Raw genomic sequence first — 15,950 nt, 5'->3', positions numbered from 1 at the left:
AAGGATAGAAAGAACTTCTCCAACTACATGGCAGAACTATAGAGAATCAATAGGATTCCACAGCAAATTGAAATTGGTGACAAGACTCAGAGGGAGGTAGAAGGGGAAGAGGAAAAGATAATGAAAAAGCTTTGGGCTTAGTTGATTTGGAAGATACTGCTTAAGGATAAAACAAAACAAATTAATTGGATTTGCAACTAGAATTAGTTCAGTTAGAAATGAAGATAAATTTCCACTGCAGTTGTAGCATCTCTTTCATTGAATGTGTTTAGATAAAACATAGATGCTTAGCAAGTTTCTAACACCCAGCAGATTGACTGGATACGCTCTCAGGACAATTTCTGTTTTTCATTCTGTAAGTCCATGAGTCTAACACCATGTAGACATGCTGCCCAAAGTGGCAGATGAAAAGTGAAAAATCAGCCCATCTGGCTATTATGGTACATAACTAAGTTATATTTGTCAACTAGTAGGCAAGGCATTCTAATGAGCTGGATTTTTCTTTCTTCAAATGTCTTGTTATTTCATGAATCCACCCCATGTGAAGCAATCTCCTACTTACAGTGACAGCCTGGGCAGGTAGAACTTGTTTTCTATATATTCCACAATGTGTAAAATTTTGAGCTTCATCAGAACTCATTATTGTAGATGATGCTTAAAAACAATAATACAGGCCAGGCCTGGTGGTTCACACCTGTAATCCCAGCACTTTGGGAGGCTGACGTGGGTGGATGACCTGAGGTCAGGAGTTCGATACCAGCCTGGCCAACATAGTGAATTCCCATCTCTACTAAAAGTACAAAAAATTAGCCGGGCATGGTGGTGGATGCCTATAATCCCAGCTACTCAGGAGGCTGAGACAGGAGAATCGCTTGAACCCGGGAGGCGGAAGTTGCAGTGAGCCAAGATCGTGCCATTGCACTCCAGTCTGGGCAACAAGAGCAAAACTCCATCTCAAAAAATAAAATGAAATAAAATAATAATAATACATAATATTTACAATTCTGTCCAAAGAGCATTATAAATGGCATCTACTCTAATCCTTATAGTAACTTTATGATGTAAGTGCTATTTTTATTATTGCCATTTTAAAGATGAGGTGCTTGAGGCTTAGAGAATATTGAGTACCAAGGTCATGTAGCTGGTAGGAAACAGAGTAGATCCAGGTGTGTTTAACTCCAAAGCTTTTCTATTAGTTTGTGAACAGTTTGAGTGTGTCTAAGCCAGTAGTCCTTGTAAAACTGTATATTCCCTGCTGCTTTTTTTAAAAGTAATTCTTCAATAAATGTTTATTAGATGGATAGATAGGATGGTTGAATGAATGGATAAATGGATGGATGGGGATGTTTGATGAATTAGGACAACCAGTAGGCAATACATATCTGCTAAGAACCACGCTCCCAAACAAAAGCATTTGTAGAGCCTTCCTGTTTGTACACCAGATACTCAGCTGAAGTGCCTCTTCTAGCAACAAGCATAAAGGCAGGAGATGAGTGTGTTTCTCACCTGTGTCAAGTGGTCTGTCAACCACTTCCCTGATGGTTATTAACTCATCATCTCCAGCAGATGTTGTGTTTATCCCAGATAGGGCCCTGGCTCCCCATCTCTCACTTTCAGGTGTTAACCTCACTACATGTGGTTGCAATGCTTTATACAGCATATCTTACCAAAAAAAAAAAAAAATCTAAAAACCACATAGGTTCAGCAGGATCCACATAGACGTGTATAAAGCACATAACTATTTTTAAAGGTGACAGACAAAATGTCTACATCCAACCTTTCCAGACAGGGAGGGCATCTTTAAAAGATAATAAATAGACATGTACTATACATCTATCATTTATGTTTTGCACAATACTAAGAATTACAACTTAATAAATTTAAGTGGAGATGGACTAAAAAATTTATAGATGTAGATATACACACAAAAGTACATATATGGATTACATAACACACATACACATGCACCTTATATATAAGCTATATATGTGTGTATACATAATTGAAATATAATGCAATAAATAAAATAGAAGCAATTACAACACACAGACTGATGAGAAATAATAGAGCTCAGAGCTGGAGGCATTCTTGCCGAGACTCAATGGTATGAAGGGAAGAAACTGTGCCGTCTACATACATTTTTCCTCTGTTGTGGAGAAAATTAACTTAGAGTTCACAACTTTTAGAATATCTGCCCAGCCCACACCTCTCTTTGAGAACCAGCCCCCCAGCATCCCTGTGTGTTCTACATGATCCTGTCCAACCATTGCTAAATAGATACATGACTCAAGTCAATCAGACTCTCCTGAAAATGTGGCATGGAACTGAGAAACGCCTATTAAAGGGGACCTGAGAATGTGTGAACTTGGAAGAGCCAGAAGCATAAAGACAAAGATTATAGGAATCTACCAAGAGAGAGGAATGATGCAGTTCAGGAAAGAAGGATTTTGAGAGATTAAGAAAGTAATTGCCTTGACACCTGTTAGTTTTTAGTTCTTGTTCCAGTACTTTCCTGAATCCCTGCTTTAATTCCTGCCCTTATATCTTTGAGGCATCTTTATATCCTTATAATTGATCTCTCATTTGTGCTTAAACTAGCTCTATTGACTTTCTATTACAGGCAAAGAAGGGAACTATATAAACTTCAAGATTCTTTAGCAAACATAGGCAATAATATAAAACCCCTTATATATCCCACAGTATAATATGTATTTGAGCACAAATCTGACTAATATGATTTTTATCACTGTATTAATAGTAAATACTTTAGAATGATTTTAAAATACATTAATAGAAGACAAAATAAATTATAGTACATACATACAATTGAATTCTAGCCAAACATTTTTAAATGATATATACATCAGAGAGTTTTCAAAATTAGTTATTTTTTACCTATTATGTTCTTATGCTTGGCATCAGGTTCATGGAGCAACTTAATACTGGTCAAATATTTAAAACGCTGACTACTGCAAAGTTTTTCTACAAAAACTAAATGCATAGCTAAATGCATTATGACTATAATGTCCTAGTCATTCAGAACAAAATGAAAACCAATCTGTTCACAGCCATCACATAAGATTCCTCTGTGACTCTCATATGTTAATTATGCTTCCTTCAAAGCCCTTTTTAAGAAAAAATAAAAGGAAAAGAAAGAAAAGTTCAATGATCTTCTAATCCAGCCAGGAAATTAAGCACAAATCCTGTTACCTCGATCCTCAGTAAAACATAGACATATATGCACCTGTCTTTGCACCTCCCTTATTTTTTTATGGAAATCTCTACTTTGATGGGATTACAAAATAAATAAATGTTGGGATTCTCATAATCTAGACACAGGAATAGCCTAATCTAGCACTAGACAGAGAGGGGTTGTCACTAACCCCTCTAAAGCAAAGATAATGGGCAAGGGTAGATGAAAGAGGTGATACCACCAAATGGATAAACCAAAGATAATTTGACAATTTTTGAGACTTCAAAATATCAGAAAGTCATATGCAAAATAGTTTTTTAATTGGCTTTCAGTATCAGTGTTTTTAGTGTGCCATAGTGGAAAAACCCATAGACTTGGAAGTCAGCAACATCTGTGACCAAACAGGATGCCCATCTGCCCACTGGATGACTTCAGGCCAGTCACTGAAACCTGCCAAACCTTAGTTTTCTTGCCTGTATATTTGGACAATAGTATCTTAAGGAATTGTTGTAGAGATTAAATGAAATAAGAGAATGAATACTTTTTTTAAGTCTGACTCTTTGATGTCTACAATACTATTTATGTCATTGACCTTTGGTACCTACCATATGGCAAACCACTTTTTTCCATAGTCATTAGCCTTTATCTTGTAAATATTTTTGTTGATATCTTTTTTTATGACTATTGCCTCTGTAATTACTTAGAAGGTTTAACAAGCTTCATAGATCTCTGTCAATTTATCTTAGGCATTAAAATAAAAATTTGGGAGCCATCAAAATATTTAACAGTAGGCAACCGGTTAAATTGCCTATTTCTCATCTCTTTCTCAGGATGTTAGGTGATCAGTCTGTTTCAAACACACACATACACATACACAAGCTTTAAAAAAGGGCAAAGTGTTTAGAATATACTGTAAGATGAGAAAAAAGTTTACAAAACAGTATTACAATGTGGCCCAATTTTGTAAAACAAAATACGTTTACTAGAACAATACACTTAAAATGATCCCAATTTTGTAAGATAACAGAAGGTGTACCTCAAAAGCTTATTTCTAACAACTAGGATTATGGATTAATTATGCTTTCTTTCTTTTGCATATGTGTGTATGTGTGTAAATAGATAGCTATATAGAAAAAAAAGATAGGCTTCTAAAATACACACAGAATGGCAGTTGGTTAAATTTAGTATAATCTATGGTAAACCTTGAAATCTCTTAATTGTTGGTGCAGTAATATATAAATCAGGAAGACAACTTCATAATTTGTAGCAAGGACTATTCCTTTCCAGTAAAGGAATAGAACGCCTGTGTCTGCTATCCAGGGCCCTGGTTTCTAGGTTTCCTACCTGAGAAGCCTAATTCATTATAAGCAAATAGTCTGGTAAACTCAAAATATGAATAAATGGACTACACTACCCTGAATGTCAGTTTCTTAAAAGCAGGGCTTTGTTTGCTTCCCCTGCTCTATCCTGAGTCCAGCACAGTGCCTGGCACATAACAGGTGTTCAAGAAACATTTGTTTAATGAATGTCTATTTCATCTAGGACACGTGGAAGCCTGAAGATATCTCCCTACTTCCTCACAGAGTAGATATTCATATGAGCAGATAACTAGTGTCCCTCAGACCCAATGTCTCCCTTTCCTCAAAAAGTTTCCTCTGACAGAGTCTCACACACACACACACACATTCCTGTTCATATTAACATTGAATCAATATTCACTGAGCACTTAATACACGCCGGGCCACACGTATTATTTCATTTACTACCTATAAGGCATGTTCTATTGTTATTTTCACGTTGTAGGTACGGAAACTGATATGTAGAAGGTGTAATTTTCCCAAGGGCACACGGCTATTAAGGTGGAACTGGGATGTGATCATGGGAATGTCTGAAGCAAAAAAATTGTCCTTAGCCAATATACTATATAGGACCATCTATAAGCCTCAGACAAAGATTTTATCTTAAAATGTAATGATAGGAAAAAAATCTACCTCAGGAATTAACTAGCTTTTTCCTTCTGAAAATGACACTTATGTAATTGAGCATTTCTCCTTTTTTCTTTGGCTGCCAGGAAGCTCGGAGACAAATGTAAATATGTTGGCCCTTACAGACAATAACTTTGGGTTTTCTTTTCCTAGATCTTGATTTTTGTCTCTGTTTCCACATCCTCTAAGCCTGATTGATATTTCTACTTCTACTTTACTTAGCTGAATTTTTGCTATAATTACCTTAAATTCTCTGGAGGATTTCAGAATAAAATAATTATTTATTTGGGATAGAGAAATACATCATTATGTGTTGACATTTTCATATTTCCAATTCACGAAGCTACCACCTCACTATAACAACCTCTATATTGCCTTTAAAAAAACCAATTAGCAATTTGTTCCAGGTTCATATACTGTATCTTCCTTTTAAGTATATTATGTGGTTGTCTTCAAATGATATTAACTTCAAAATTGCTGAAAAGAAAATAAAGCTGATAACTTAATAGCCCAACCACAATGTGTGGTTTGGTTTCCTTGTTTAATTTTAGACCCTACTTTTCAGTGACATCCGTTCAGACTTGAAACTTCAGTCACTTGCTGACCTTAATTCTTATAGTATCAGATGAAGTCAGCATTACCAAAGGGAAGTCCACCGTAAAACAAATTTGCATGTGCCTGCTAACATATAGGTGTATAATTCTACATGTATTGTTTGAAAAAAAAATGGAAAGTTTTCTGACCCACTTTAAATCAGTGTTTCAGTAGAAGACTAATGATATACTCACCTAAGGAAGAGGTTTGGTTTCCATGAGGTTAGTAGTTATTACTCAAAGGAGAAATTGACATGCTCATATTATCTGCTTGATTGTGAATTTTGATGTAGGGATTGGGGAAACACTGTTGATGGCAGTTGTTTTAAGATGACGTGATATGACACATTTTCTTTCTTGCATGGTTTGGTCTCTAATACAGCTTCCAGTCACTATCTCAGTGCTTTGAGATTAGTGAAGAGGACGTGTTAAAGGCAAGCCCCATTTACTCAGGCGATAAAGGCATTACACATTATTTGGAAGTCACCAGACACAGAATGCCTTTCTATCAAACACTTCAAATGAATAATGACTGTTCAATGTTCTTTTGACCATACAGGTTGGGTTTGTTTTTCACAGATGTCCGAACAGTTTTGTGATCTAGTTCCATCAGATAAAAACAGCCTGGTGTGCACTAGGTAGAGGAAACATCAAAAACCAATAGTAGAAAAAAGAAAATTAGTCACTCAAAGGAGCTGCACAGATGGTCTTCATCTGGGCAAAATACCTACCAAGAGTTAGAATGACCAATGGTGAGGAAACAGGACCCAAATGTTGAAAAAGGATTCTGCCTGCCATCTCTCAGCACTCACCATTAACAATGACTCTACAAAAACATCCTCATTGTTAATCATGCCTTTAATTCATCATGTCATATAAAAAGAGAATTTTCTCCAGCAGGAATTCCAGTACAGGATGAAGCCTGTGCTCACCCGCAAAGTGTTCTCATTCATCAGCTCACTGTCCAGGACGGCCCTCAGGAGCACAGTCATGTGAATACAAATAAGCATTATGCCGGAGAACAACAATGATGCTATCAGGCTGGTACCAAGATTGATACTTCCTATTTAAGAAACCATGTTAATTACATACGTATTAAGTTCTGGTTTTTGCAAGACAACACCGGTAACCTCAGAGATGAACTTCTAGTATATAATAGTATTGATACCTTCAAATTCGGGGTAGATGATCTAGAGCTTGATAAACCGGCTCTAAATCTGAGTCTCAATTAAAGCCTGACTTTATCAACTCCCCAAGGCCTTCCAGATGGCTCTCCATTGCAAATATTCTCCTCTCTAAACATCATGTCTTCCTTTTAAATGTCTGTTTGACATTGCTCCTCTTGTGCTGGCCCATCTGCAAAGTATCAGGCCCCACGTTTAAATTCCAAGAGAATTCTCTCCAGTGACTCATTATTCTCTCTATATTAAGTGAAGATCAAAAGAGTAGTCTTGCCTGGTGATGTGCACAGCATTAATCAAAATGGCTCCAATCTTTTTAAACAGCCAATGTCTTTCATTAACTTTAAGCAGAAACAAAGGCATGATGCCTCCTCCTATATTGAGACCTTTGTTACTTTTTATAAAATGGATATAGAATATGAATTTAAAATATATTAATCTCTCAATGATAACCTTACTACCTAAGCAAAAATTAAAATTAATTTATTTATTTTATCTTTTAGCAAGCCTTAATTTTCCACCACATTGAGACAAAAGACTAAAAAATACTCTGTCCAGGACACAAAAGGAAAAATGTTTCTTTCCATCCCTTACATTATTCTCTATTGCAAGTAGAAAGAAATACTGTTTAATGGCCTAATAATTTCAAGGAGCCTTGAAAATCATTTCTCTAAATCAAGAAGGGCAGAAAAATTTTACCACTATCATCCCTTCAAATGCATGTTTGGCTCCTGGGTATCTTTCCCTGTCTCCAGTTGCATACTTGGCCCCACCCATTGAAGCTCTCAACTCACAACATGCAGTTCCCCATTGCTCGTGGTGATCTGTTTCATGCTCTCAGAGAAGCAAGACTGATAAACCTGGAAGACAATCACTAACAAAATAATCATCCCTAATTTACTACTCCCATTTGTTCTTTACTATATTCATTCTCCAGAAAATCATAGACGATCAAAAGATTACCTGGTGCAAAACTCATTTTATAAGACAGAAAACTAAGCCTCAAAGAGGTGATGTACCCAAGGGCATGGGTAGTTAGTGGCAGATTCACAATGAAAACAAAGGTGTCCTCTCATTCAATGTTCTAGGCACTCTAATGCCCAGTCCAGCGTGCACTACACCTCAACAGTCTCAGATTGAAACCTGAGCCAGCTGCCTCGGCAGACAAATGCAGAGGAAGAGCCCTCCCCACTGTACACACACTCTTACACTTCCAGCTGCTCCTCCAGGGGCCACAGGTTCCAGCTCAAGCAAATGTCTGGGAAATGAGCCATACTCAAGGCTGGACACACTCAGCTCCAACCACCATGTCAAAATGATCATTTTTAAACTTTTGTGAAAACATATTTTGTTTCCCCATTTTATTTTAAAGTATTTCAAAGCATAGCAAACAGGCTGAATTACATAGGCACGGGAGGCAAGACTAGGGAAAACAGCTAGAGTCAGCTGATCCCCCTTCAACTTCAATAAAAATAGTCGACAGTAAGCACATTCTCCCCTCTTTCTTCCTTGCCAGAAAGCAACAACAAGGAATCCTCCACTCCAGGGTGATCCAGAATAGGCTATAGCCTCATCACACTACATTCAAAAGGATTAGAATGCAGAGCCAAAGCACTAGACAACTCAGTAGGGTTATTGAGATGCAGGTAGGTTCTAAGAAGAATATAGAAAATTCCGAACTTCTCAAATAACATTACTCATACTGTCAATTAATCAAAATGTTGACCAGTTATTATTTACTAGTCACTATGCTAAGTGCTACAAAGACCAATAAGACTACTTGTCTTCAGGTAGCTTGCAGTCTAGCAAGAAATGAGCTACAAAGCAAACAAGAAAGTCAATATGTAAATGAATGGCATGCAGTGCACGAGAAATATGCATGAACAGCCCTGTATCAGAGAAGGACAAGCAATACAAAAGCAGTCTGTGAAGACCCATGTTGTATAAAGGGCCACATTAGGCACCACAGGAGTCACAAAGATGAAGAACTTACTAGCCTTGAAGGCTGACCGTAAAATCTAAACATGGAAATAAACACATGTCTTACCCATAGCTTTTAAAGCCAAATAAAACACATTACAAAATGAAATAAAAGTTACTAGAGAGGTAGGTGTAAGCTACATGTGATAGATGGAACTATTTATTTCCAGGTGTCAGGTAATCAGGCCAGGTAATCAGGCCAGACCTAGAAGATACATTTAAACAGGATTTTGAAGTAGCATTTTCATAACCTGAGAATGGGGAAGGGCATTTCAGAAACAATACCTTAACAAAGGGTGGGTAAGCTTTGAAAGAAGGCCTGGAGGCCGGGCGCGGTGGCTCAAGCCTGTAATCCCAGCACTTTGGGAGGCCGAGACCGGCGGATCACGAGGTCAGGAGATCGAGACCATCCTGGCTAACACGGTGAAACCCCCGTCTCTACTAAAAAATACAAAAAACTAGCCGGGCGAAGTGGCGGGCGCCTGTAGTCCCAGCTACTCGGGAGGCTGAGGCTGGAGAATGGCGTGAACCCGGGAGGCGGAGCTTGCAGTGAGCTAAGATCCGGCCACTGCACTCCAGCCTGGGTGACAGAGCGAGACTCCGTCTCAAAAAAAGAAAAAAAAAAAAAAAAAAGAAAGAAGGCCTGGAGAAAAATCAGGACCCCATCAGCCCAGGTCCTGGAGCATGGTGGGGCATAAGGCTAAAAAGGAAGTTGTACGAACTCAAATATTAATTCAAATGCTAAGAGGCTTACACTTCATTCTGTGTGCAAGCTAATGGCAGAAGCAAAGGCACAATCAGAGCCATGCTTTGAGAATCATTATTGCAAGGATGTCAAAGATGGTCTGAGGGAAGCAACTGGGAAAAGCAAGCATATCTCGTCCAAGTGGGTGAGAGTCTGAGTTAGAGGAAGCTTGGAAATAGATGATGTGAGAGATGCTGCAGCTTCTGAGATTGCTGCCTGGTTGTGTGTAGAGGAGGGGCAGTAGGGCTCATTCTGAATCTTGTCTTGAAAAGTAGGTAGATAGTGATGCCAAAACCAGGACTAGGGAAGTCACTTGAAGCTGCATCCTACTTCCTCTTCCATCTGTATCTGCTTCACCTATCAAGGATATCTACCATTACCACTAAAATTCAAGTGCTTATGGCCTCCCTCATTCATCAGGCAGGGTTTGTCTGGCCAGGAAACAGAAACCCCTTCAGGCATTTGCAACAGAGGGAGTTTGAGTCAGAGAACTGGTCACCCTGCTAGTTGAGATTGCCATCAGCAAGAGGCTGTTACCATTCCAAGGCTGCAGGGACAAAGGAGTGAGCAATCCTCTGGGAGACTGAGGAAGGAAGTTCCTGGTTTCTCCCCACTTTCCACTTCCCACTTTTACTCATCCGTCCTCCAATTCCCGTTTGGCTGAGCCCAGCTGAAACCCAGCTGACAGCGGAGTTTGAGCAAGCAGCCTCTAGGGTCAGCCCTCTGAGTTACAGGTAGAGCAGGACAGGGAGGAATGGATCTCAGGACAAACAGGTCCAGGATGCAGCAAACTAATTTTATACTCCAGCCATTGAATTGGAACTACTGGCCAGCCTCCCCCAAGTTAGCATGTAGAATATGGGATACCAGCTGAGTGCCTGAGAGGTATCATTCACCTCAATGGGGGTAGGGACAGAGAAGGGTAACATACAGTCAGCCACATCTATATCCACTGGCCCTTCTTTGTCCTAGCCCTCTGTATTCGTGAGAAGGAACTATTCTCAAGGACCTGAGTTCAAGTTCATCTTACTTAGAGTAGAGAGAAAAGAACAGCTAACTCCTTCTCGCTTTCCTTGTTATCTCCAATCATGTCTCCTCTCCCTTCTAGTTCTCATCACTCTCTACTCCCCACTGCCCTCCTTTTCTCCATCTTCATCACCTTTGTCCAGTTTCCATCCCCATTTTCAATTCCCTCCTAAAAACACCAAGTTGCTTGGTAGCATGCAGGGTTAGAACATGCCTTTAACGGTAAATCTCATGTCTCTTGAACCTAGTTATTTATTCCTTGAGCGGAATAGATATTCAACCAAAGAACTGTTGAATTCAATTAAATAGGATATATCTTATTATTAAAGTATTGATTCATTTTTTGTTTACTTATATCATGGGAACTTGAGTCATTTCTGGAATTGTCTCCACAGCACCTAGCCAAGAAATCTGCGAGGAAAAGAAAGATCAAATGGAAAATCAAGGTGCATGACACCAGAAGACCTATATGTTATGTCAAACTTTTTTTTTCCTCATGAACCATTAAAATAGAGCATAACTCTTCTGGCAGCTGTACATATGTTCATAAATACATGATATTGACCCATAGCATAGCACCTCTGCTCAGTTTCTAACGAGTAAGGATGAAGAGAGGACATGGTCTTTAGGAACATGAATTTCTGCCCTTCCCGTTTTCCTTCAGAAGAAGAGATTCTTCTATGACCTCATTTAGGACGGAAATTTTAACCAAAATGGTGTCACCCCTGAACCCACTGCGACACGCCACGTAAGTGACCACAGAAGGAGAAAAGCCCTATAAAAAGAGAGACGATGGTGCTACATTTTGTCCATCTCGTAGCAGGCACAAACTCATCCATCCCCATTTGACTGGAAGAAGCAACAATGACTCCTGGGAAGACCTCATTGGTGGTGAGTCTGCACTAACGTGCGATGCTTTTGTTGATTTGGACCAGATAGTATTTCCGGACCATGGGCATGAAATGCTGGGTTCTGACTATGGAGATCCAGGAATACCGTATATGTAGGATAGGAAATAAAAGCTTTGGTAGATATTTAAGTCATTGTGCAGCATTTTCAAGAACTGATATACAGCAGTTTGAAAGATAAGATTAAAACTGAAAGATAGCTATATTGGGGCTAAACCACACAAGAAGTGTCACATGATGCTGTGCAGTAAGAAAGAAAATTTATTGAAAGTCTGTTTTTCTGAGTACAAAGGATTTAATATAATTCTCCCACGGCATTTTTCTTTAAAATGGGTCACTATCCTTGAGATTTTGAAAGCCGTAGCAGCAACCTTTGTTTCCATTATCTCGTACCATATTCTCGGTACATCAAAACTATGCACTCTAACTAGATATAGGTGTAACTGTGTTTTAGAATAAATGGGTTTTATATTTTTTAAATATTTAATTTCAAGTATCTTTTTTGCAATCTGATTTTATTACAGAATCAATACATGTTAAATGTAGAACAACTGGAAAATATATCTAACAAAACATGAAGGAGATCGAGCTTTTAGTTGGATGACTGCCAGTAGCACCAACAGCATTTTTAGCACGAATATTGATACCACCTAGATTTTCTATAGCTCTTTCTTCCAATGTGAATGTTTGACTTCACATTGAGTTTTACAGAATGTGGGACTGAGAACAAGGGTGCAGGAGGACATTTCTACCTAGAAAATCAAGGTTATTATTCCTTCCCAGACCTGACAATGATGCATGTGCTGATAGGCTGATGACATGCCATGACTTGACATTTTTACTAAAATTATTGCCAGCCAATGGATAACATGTCTTTCCTAAGTTAAAAGAAGAATGTTGAAACTGTTTAAAAAAAAAAAAAAAAATTAAGTCATGGTGTTAACACTATGTTGGTCATCTACCTAGATTTTTCTCTAGCTGATCTGAAAAATGTAGTATAGATTGTCCTGGAACATTGTGTGTTCTCTATGATCATCATCACAATCAATTTGTTGAAAAGAACCACATAGTAATCCAATCTCCAACCTCTCTCTTGTTTCCCATTCAATTCTAGCTACTGCTGCTGCTGCTGAGCCTGGAGGCCATAGTGAAGGCAGGAATAGCAATCCCACGAAATTCAGGATGCCCAAATTCTGAGGACAAGAACTTCCCCCGGACTGTGATGGTCAACCTGAACATCCATAACCGGAATACCAGTACCAATCCCAAAAGGTCCTCAGATTACTACAACCGATCCACCTCACCTTGGAATCTCCAGTACGTAAAGCTTCCAGATAAAAATACTATATTCTTCATCCCTCTTATGCATCAGGCTGCCAGTTAAATCTCCCCAAGGGTGATTTTATTCATTTAGAATTACCAGTCAAACCTGGAAGGACCACCGTGAAGAGCAATTCTCAAACTTTCTATAGATATTTCTTTAACAAAGCACAGGACAGCCTCCAATAATCCCCATCCTGTTAGATCTAATTGTCACTGACACCAATAATCAACCCAAATTAATTATAATCATTATTCTAATATTTGTGAGACCCTAAGTCTATTGTTTATGTATTCAAAGAATAGACATTTATCAAAGGGGATTAATGTTTTTATTCTCTTAACCAGAGCTACCATTGAGAATATTTATTACAAATAATTAGTAATTAGGGTTTTTTACTTTTTTTCTTTTGCTTATTTTTGTTTTTGAATCCCAGTGTAATAAGTATCCCTGGGATATTTCCACCCCTTTGTGTGTTAGATAGTCTTGATCTTCTTCCTAACATACCTATGCTTCCTGTGTCCTCAGCATACCCAGTATTTAGACCCCATCAAGGGTTAAATACACAAAGTATTTTGATCATTTGACTTTATACAAATAAGTCTCTGTTCTGTGGAGCCTACAGATTGGTCTGATTGTAGGATTTCTTTTCTTCTTCCCATTACTAGGAAGAGTCAAAATAAATCAATTCAAAAATCCAAGCAAATTATTCACTGAGCTAAAAGAGAGTGGGAAGAGAAGGTGATAGAGACACTTAACTTTTTGTTTCCAACCCTTTATCTCAGCTCTGGGCTCTGTCCCATGAATGTGATCTCAGATAAAATTTTGATGTATTCCCTCTTCAAAGACAGATTTCAGCAAGTCAGATAAACAGCTATCTTATTCCAGATGGTTCCAAGTCTACTCTTCCTTTGGTCTTCTTCTGTCTGTCAAATATACCCTAAAAAAGTTATCGTTTGTGTCAAACTTAAATTTTTTCTGTGGCCTCAGTCTATCTTATTTTATTCATTCTTCAAATAAATTGGGGAAAACCTGATCATTGTCTTCTTTTCTGTAACAATTCATGTGCTTATCCAAATTGTCCCCAAAGTTCTTCTTCAAACTAACATCATTTAAAGAATTTGCAATGCCTATAACTTGTCATCCTGTGAACTTGCCTCTCTTCATGTATTCCTGCTTTATTTCTTTCCCACTTTACCAGGAATTTACTTTCCTCCTGATTTTTCTCCCCTCTGCAGCCGCAATGAGGACCCTGAGAGATATCCCTCTGTGATCTGGGAGGCAAAATGCCGCCACTTAGGCTGCGTCAAGGCTGATGGGAACGTAGACTACCACATGAACTCTGTCCCCATCCAGCAAGAGATCCTGGTCCTGCGCAGGGAGCCTCGGCACTGCCCCAACTCCTTCCGGCTGGAGAAGATACTGGTGTCCGTGGGCTGCACCTGTGTCACCCCCATTGTCCACCATGTAGCCTAAGAGCTCTGGGGAGCCCACACTCCCCAAAGCAGTTAGGCTTTCTGGAGAGCTGGCTCAGCCCCTCAGGAACCCTCATCCTTCAAAGACACAGCCCCATTTCGGACTAAACTCATTAGAATTCTTAAGGCAGTTCGTCCAGTTGAAGCTTCAGAGGTAACGCTTGGCCAAGAGATGAGATCTGAATTATCTATCCCTCTTTCCAAGAAGGAATTTGCTTCTTGTTTACTTTTTTAAGGGCTTTATTTATTTTTAATAGTACCAATTTGCTTCTTGTTTACTTTTTTAAGGGCTTTAAGTTATTTATATATTTAATATGCCCTGAGATAACTTTAGGGTATAGGATTCCATTTTAATGAATTACGTACTTTATTTTGTATGTCTTTTTAAAGAAGACAAGATTCTGGGCTTGGGAATTTTATTATTTAAAAGGTAAAGCCTATATTTATTTGAGCTATTTAAGGACCTATTTATGTTTAAGTATTTAGAAAAAGGTGAAAAAGTGCGATTATCAGTTCTGCCTAGGTAAATGTGAGATAGAATTAAATGGCAGCGGAAAATTTCTGAGTCTTTACAACATAAGGATATAGTATTTCCTCCTCTTTGTCTTTTAAAAGGCTGAAAAGAAAGACTAAACCTACTTTCATATTTATTAATTTAAATTTTGTAATTTGTTGAGGTTTTACAAGAGATATAGCAAGTCTAACTCTCTGTTCTGTTAAACCCTCATAATAAAATCATTCTGTAATAATAAAGTTTGGAAAGAAAATGTTTATTCGTTCTCATTAAATGTATTTTAGCAAACTCAGCTCTTCCCTATTGGGAAGAGTTATGCAAATTCTCCTATAAGCAAAACAAAGGATGCCTTTGAGTAACAATGACCTGGAACTACCCAATTCCAAGTTCTCCATTTCACAAGCCTTCAAGACTGACGACCCATTAAGGTTTTCATACTATTAGCCAATGCTGTAGACAGAAGCATTTTGACAAGAATAAAGCAAACAAAATAATGGCCCTGAGGAATGGCATGTCATTACTAAAGATCATATGGGGAAAATGAAACCCTCCCCAAAATACAGGAAATTCTGGAAGGAGACATTTTCTTCAGACTACAATGTCCAGTCTCTCACCTAGACTCAGGCTTCCTTTGGAGATTAAGGCCCCTCAGAGATCAACAGACAAACATTTTTCTCTTCCTCAAGCAATACTCCTAGGGCCTGGCTTCTGTCTGATCAAGGCACCCCGCAACCCAGAAAGGAGCTGATGGGGCAGAACGAACTTTAAGTATGAGAAAAGTTCAGCCCAAGTGAAATAAAAACTCAATCACATTCAATTCCAGAGTAGTTTCGAGTTTCACATCGTAACCATTTTCGCCCCCATGGCCCAGCGTGCTGTCTTGCCCTACTTCTGAAGGCCTCTAGAAATTCTCAGGCCACTCCACAGAATGCTTCTTGAAAGACCTTCCTCTTCGCTCCGTCCTGCTCCATCCCGTGTGCCCCAGCCCACCCAGAGGCCCACGGCTTTTCTCGGCCTTTTTCCCCATTC

The 15,950-nt window shown here is 38.6% G+C and overlaps 1 protein-coding gene across 1 annotated transcript; it reads left to right on the top strand.

The window, feature by feature from the left end:
• The first annotated feature begins 11,510 nt into the window (after positions 1–11,510).
• Positions 11,511–14,952, top strand: IL17A (interleukin 17A). The gene is made up of 3 exons (XM_005552759.4): positions 11,511–11,594; positions 12,726–12,928; positions 14,171–14,952. Exons 1-3 carry the CDS (start codon positions 11,568–11,570, stop codon positions 14,406–14,408), a joined length of 468 nt encoding a protein of 155 aa, XP_005552816.3. The 5' UTR covers positions 11,511–11,567; the 3' UTR covers positions 14,409–14,952.
• Positions 14,953–15,950: the final 998 nt, after the last annotated feature.

Source organism: Macaca fascicularis, chromosome 4 (genome assembly GCF_037993035.2).
Source record: "Macaca fascicularis isolate 582-1 chromosome 4, T2T-MFA8v1.1".
In the NCBI taxonomy this organism is placed as follows: Eukaryota; Metazoa; Chordata; class Mammalia; order Primates; family Cercopithecidae; genus Macaca; species Macaca fascicularis.
Note: the sequence above shows the minus strand (reverse complement) of the source record. Positions and strands in the feature narration are given on the sequence as shown.

What these genes read in the sequence shown, in the direction of transcription:
- IL17A (XM_005552759.4), top strand. Translation starts at nt 11,568, where the DNA reads ATGACTCCTGGGAAGACCTCATTGGTG. An exon ending in CTGGGAAGACCTCATTGGTG is followed by an intron (nt 11,595 to 12,725) that starts GTGAGTCTGCAC and finishes ATTCAATTCTAG; the next exon opens with CTACTGCTGCTGCTGCTGAG. An exon ending in ACCTCACCTTGGAATCTCCA is followed by an intron (nt 12,929 to 14,170) that starts GTACGTAAAGCT and finishes TCCCCTCTGCAG; the next exon opens with CCGCAATGAGGACCCTGAGA.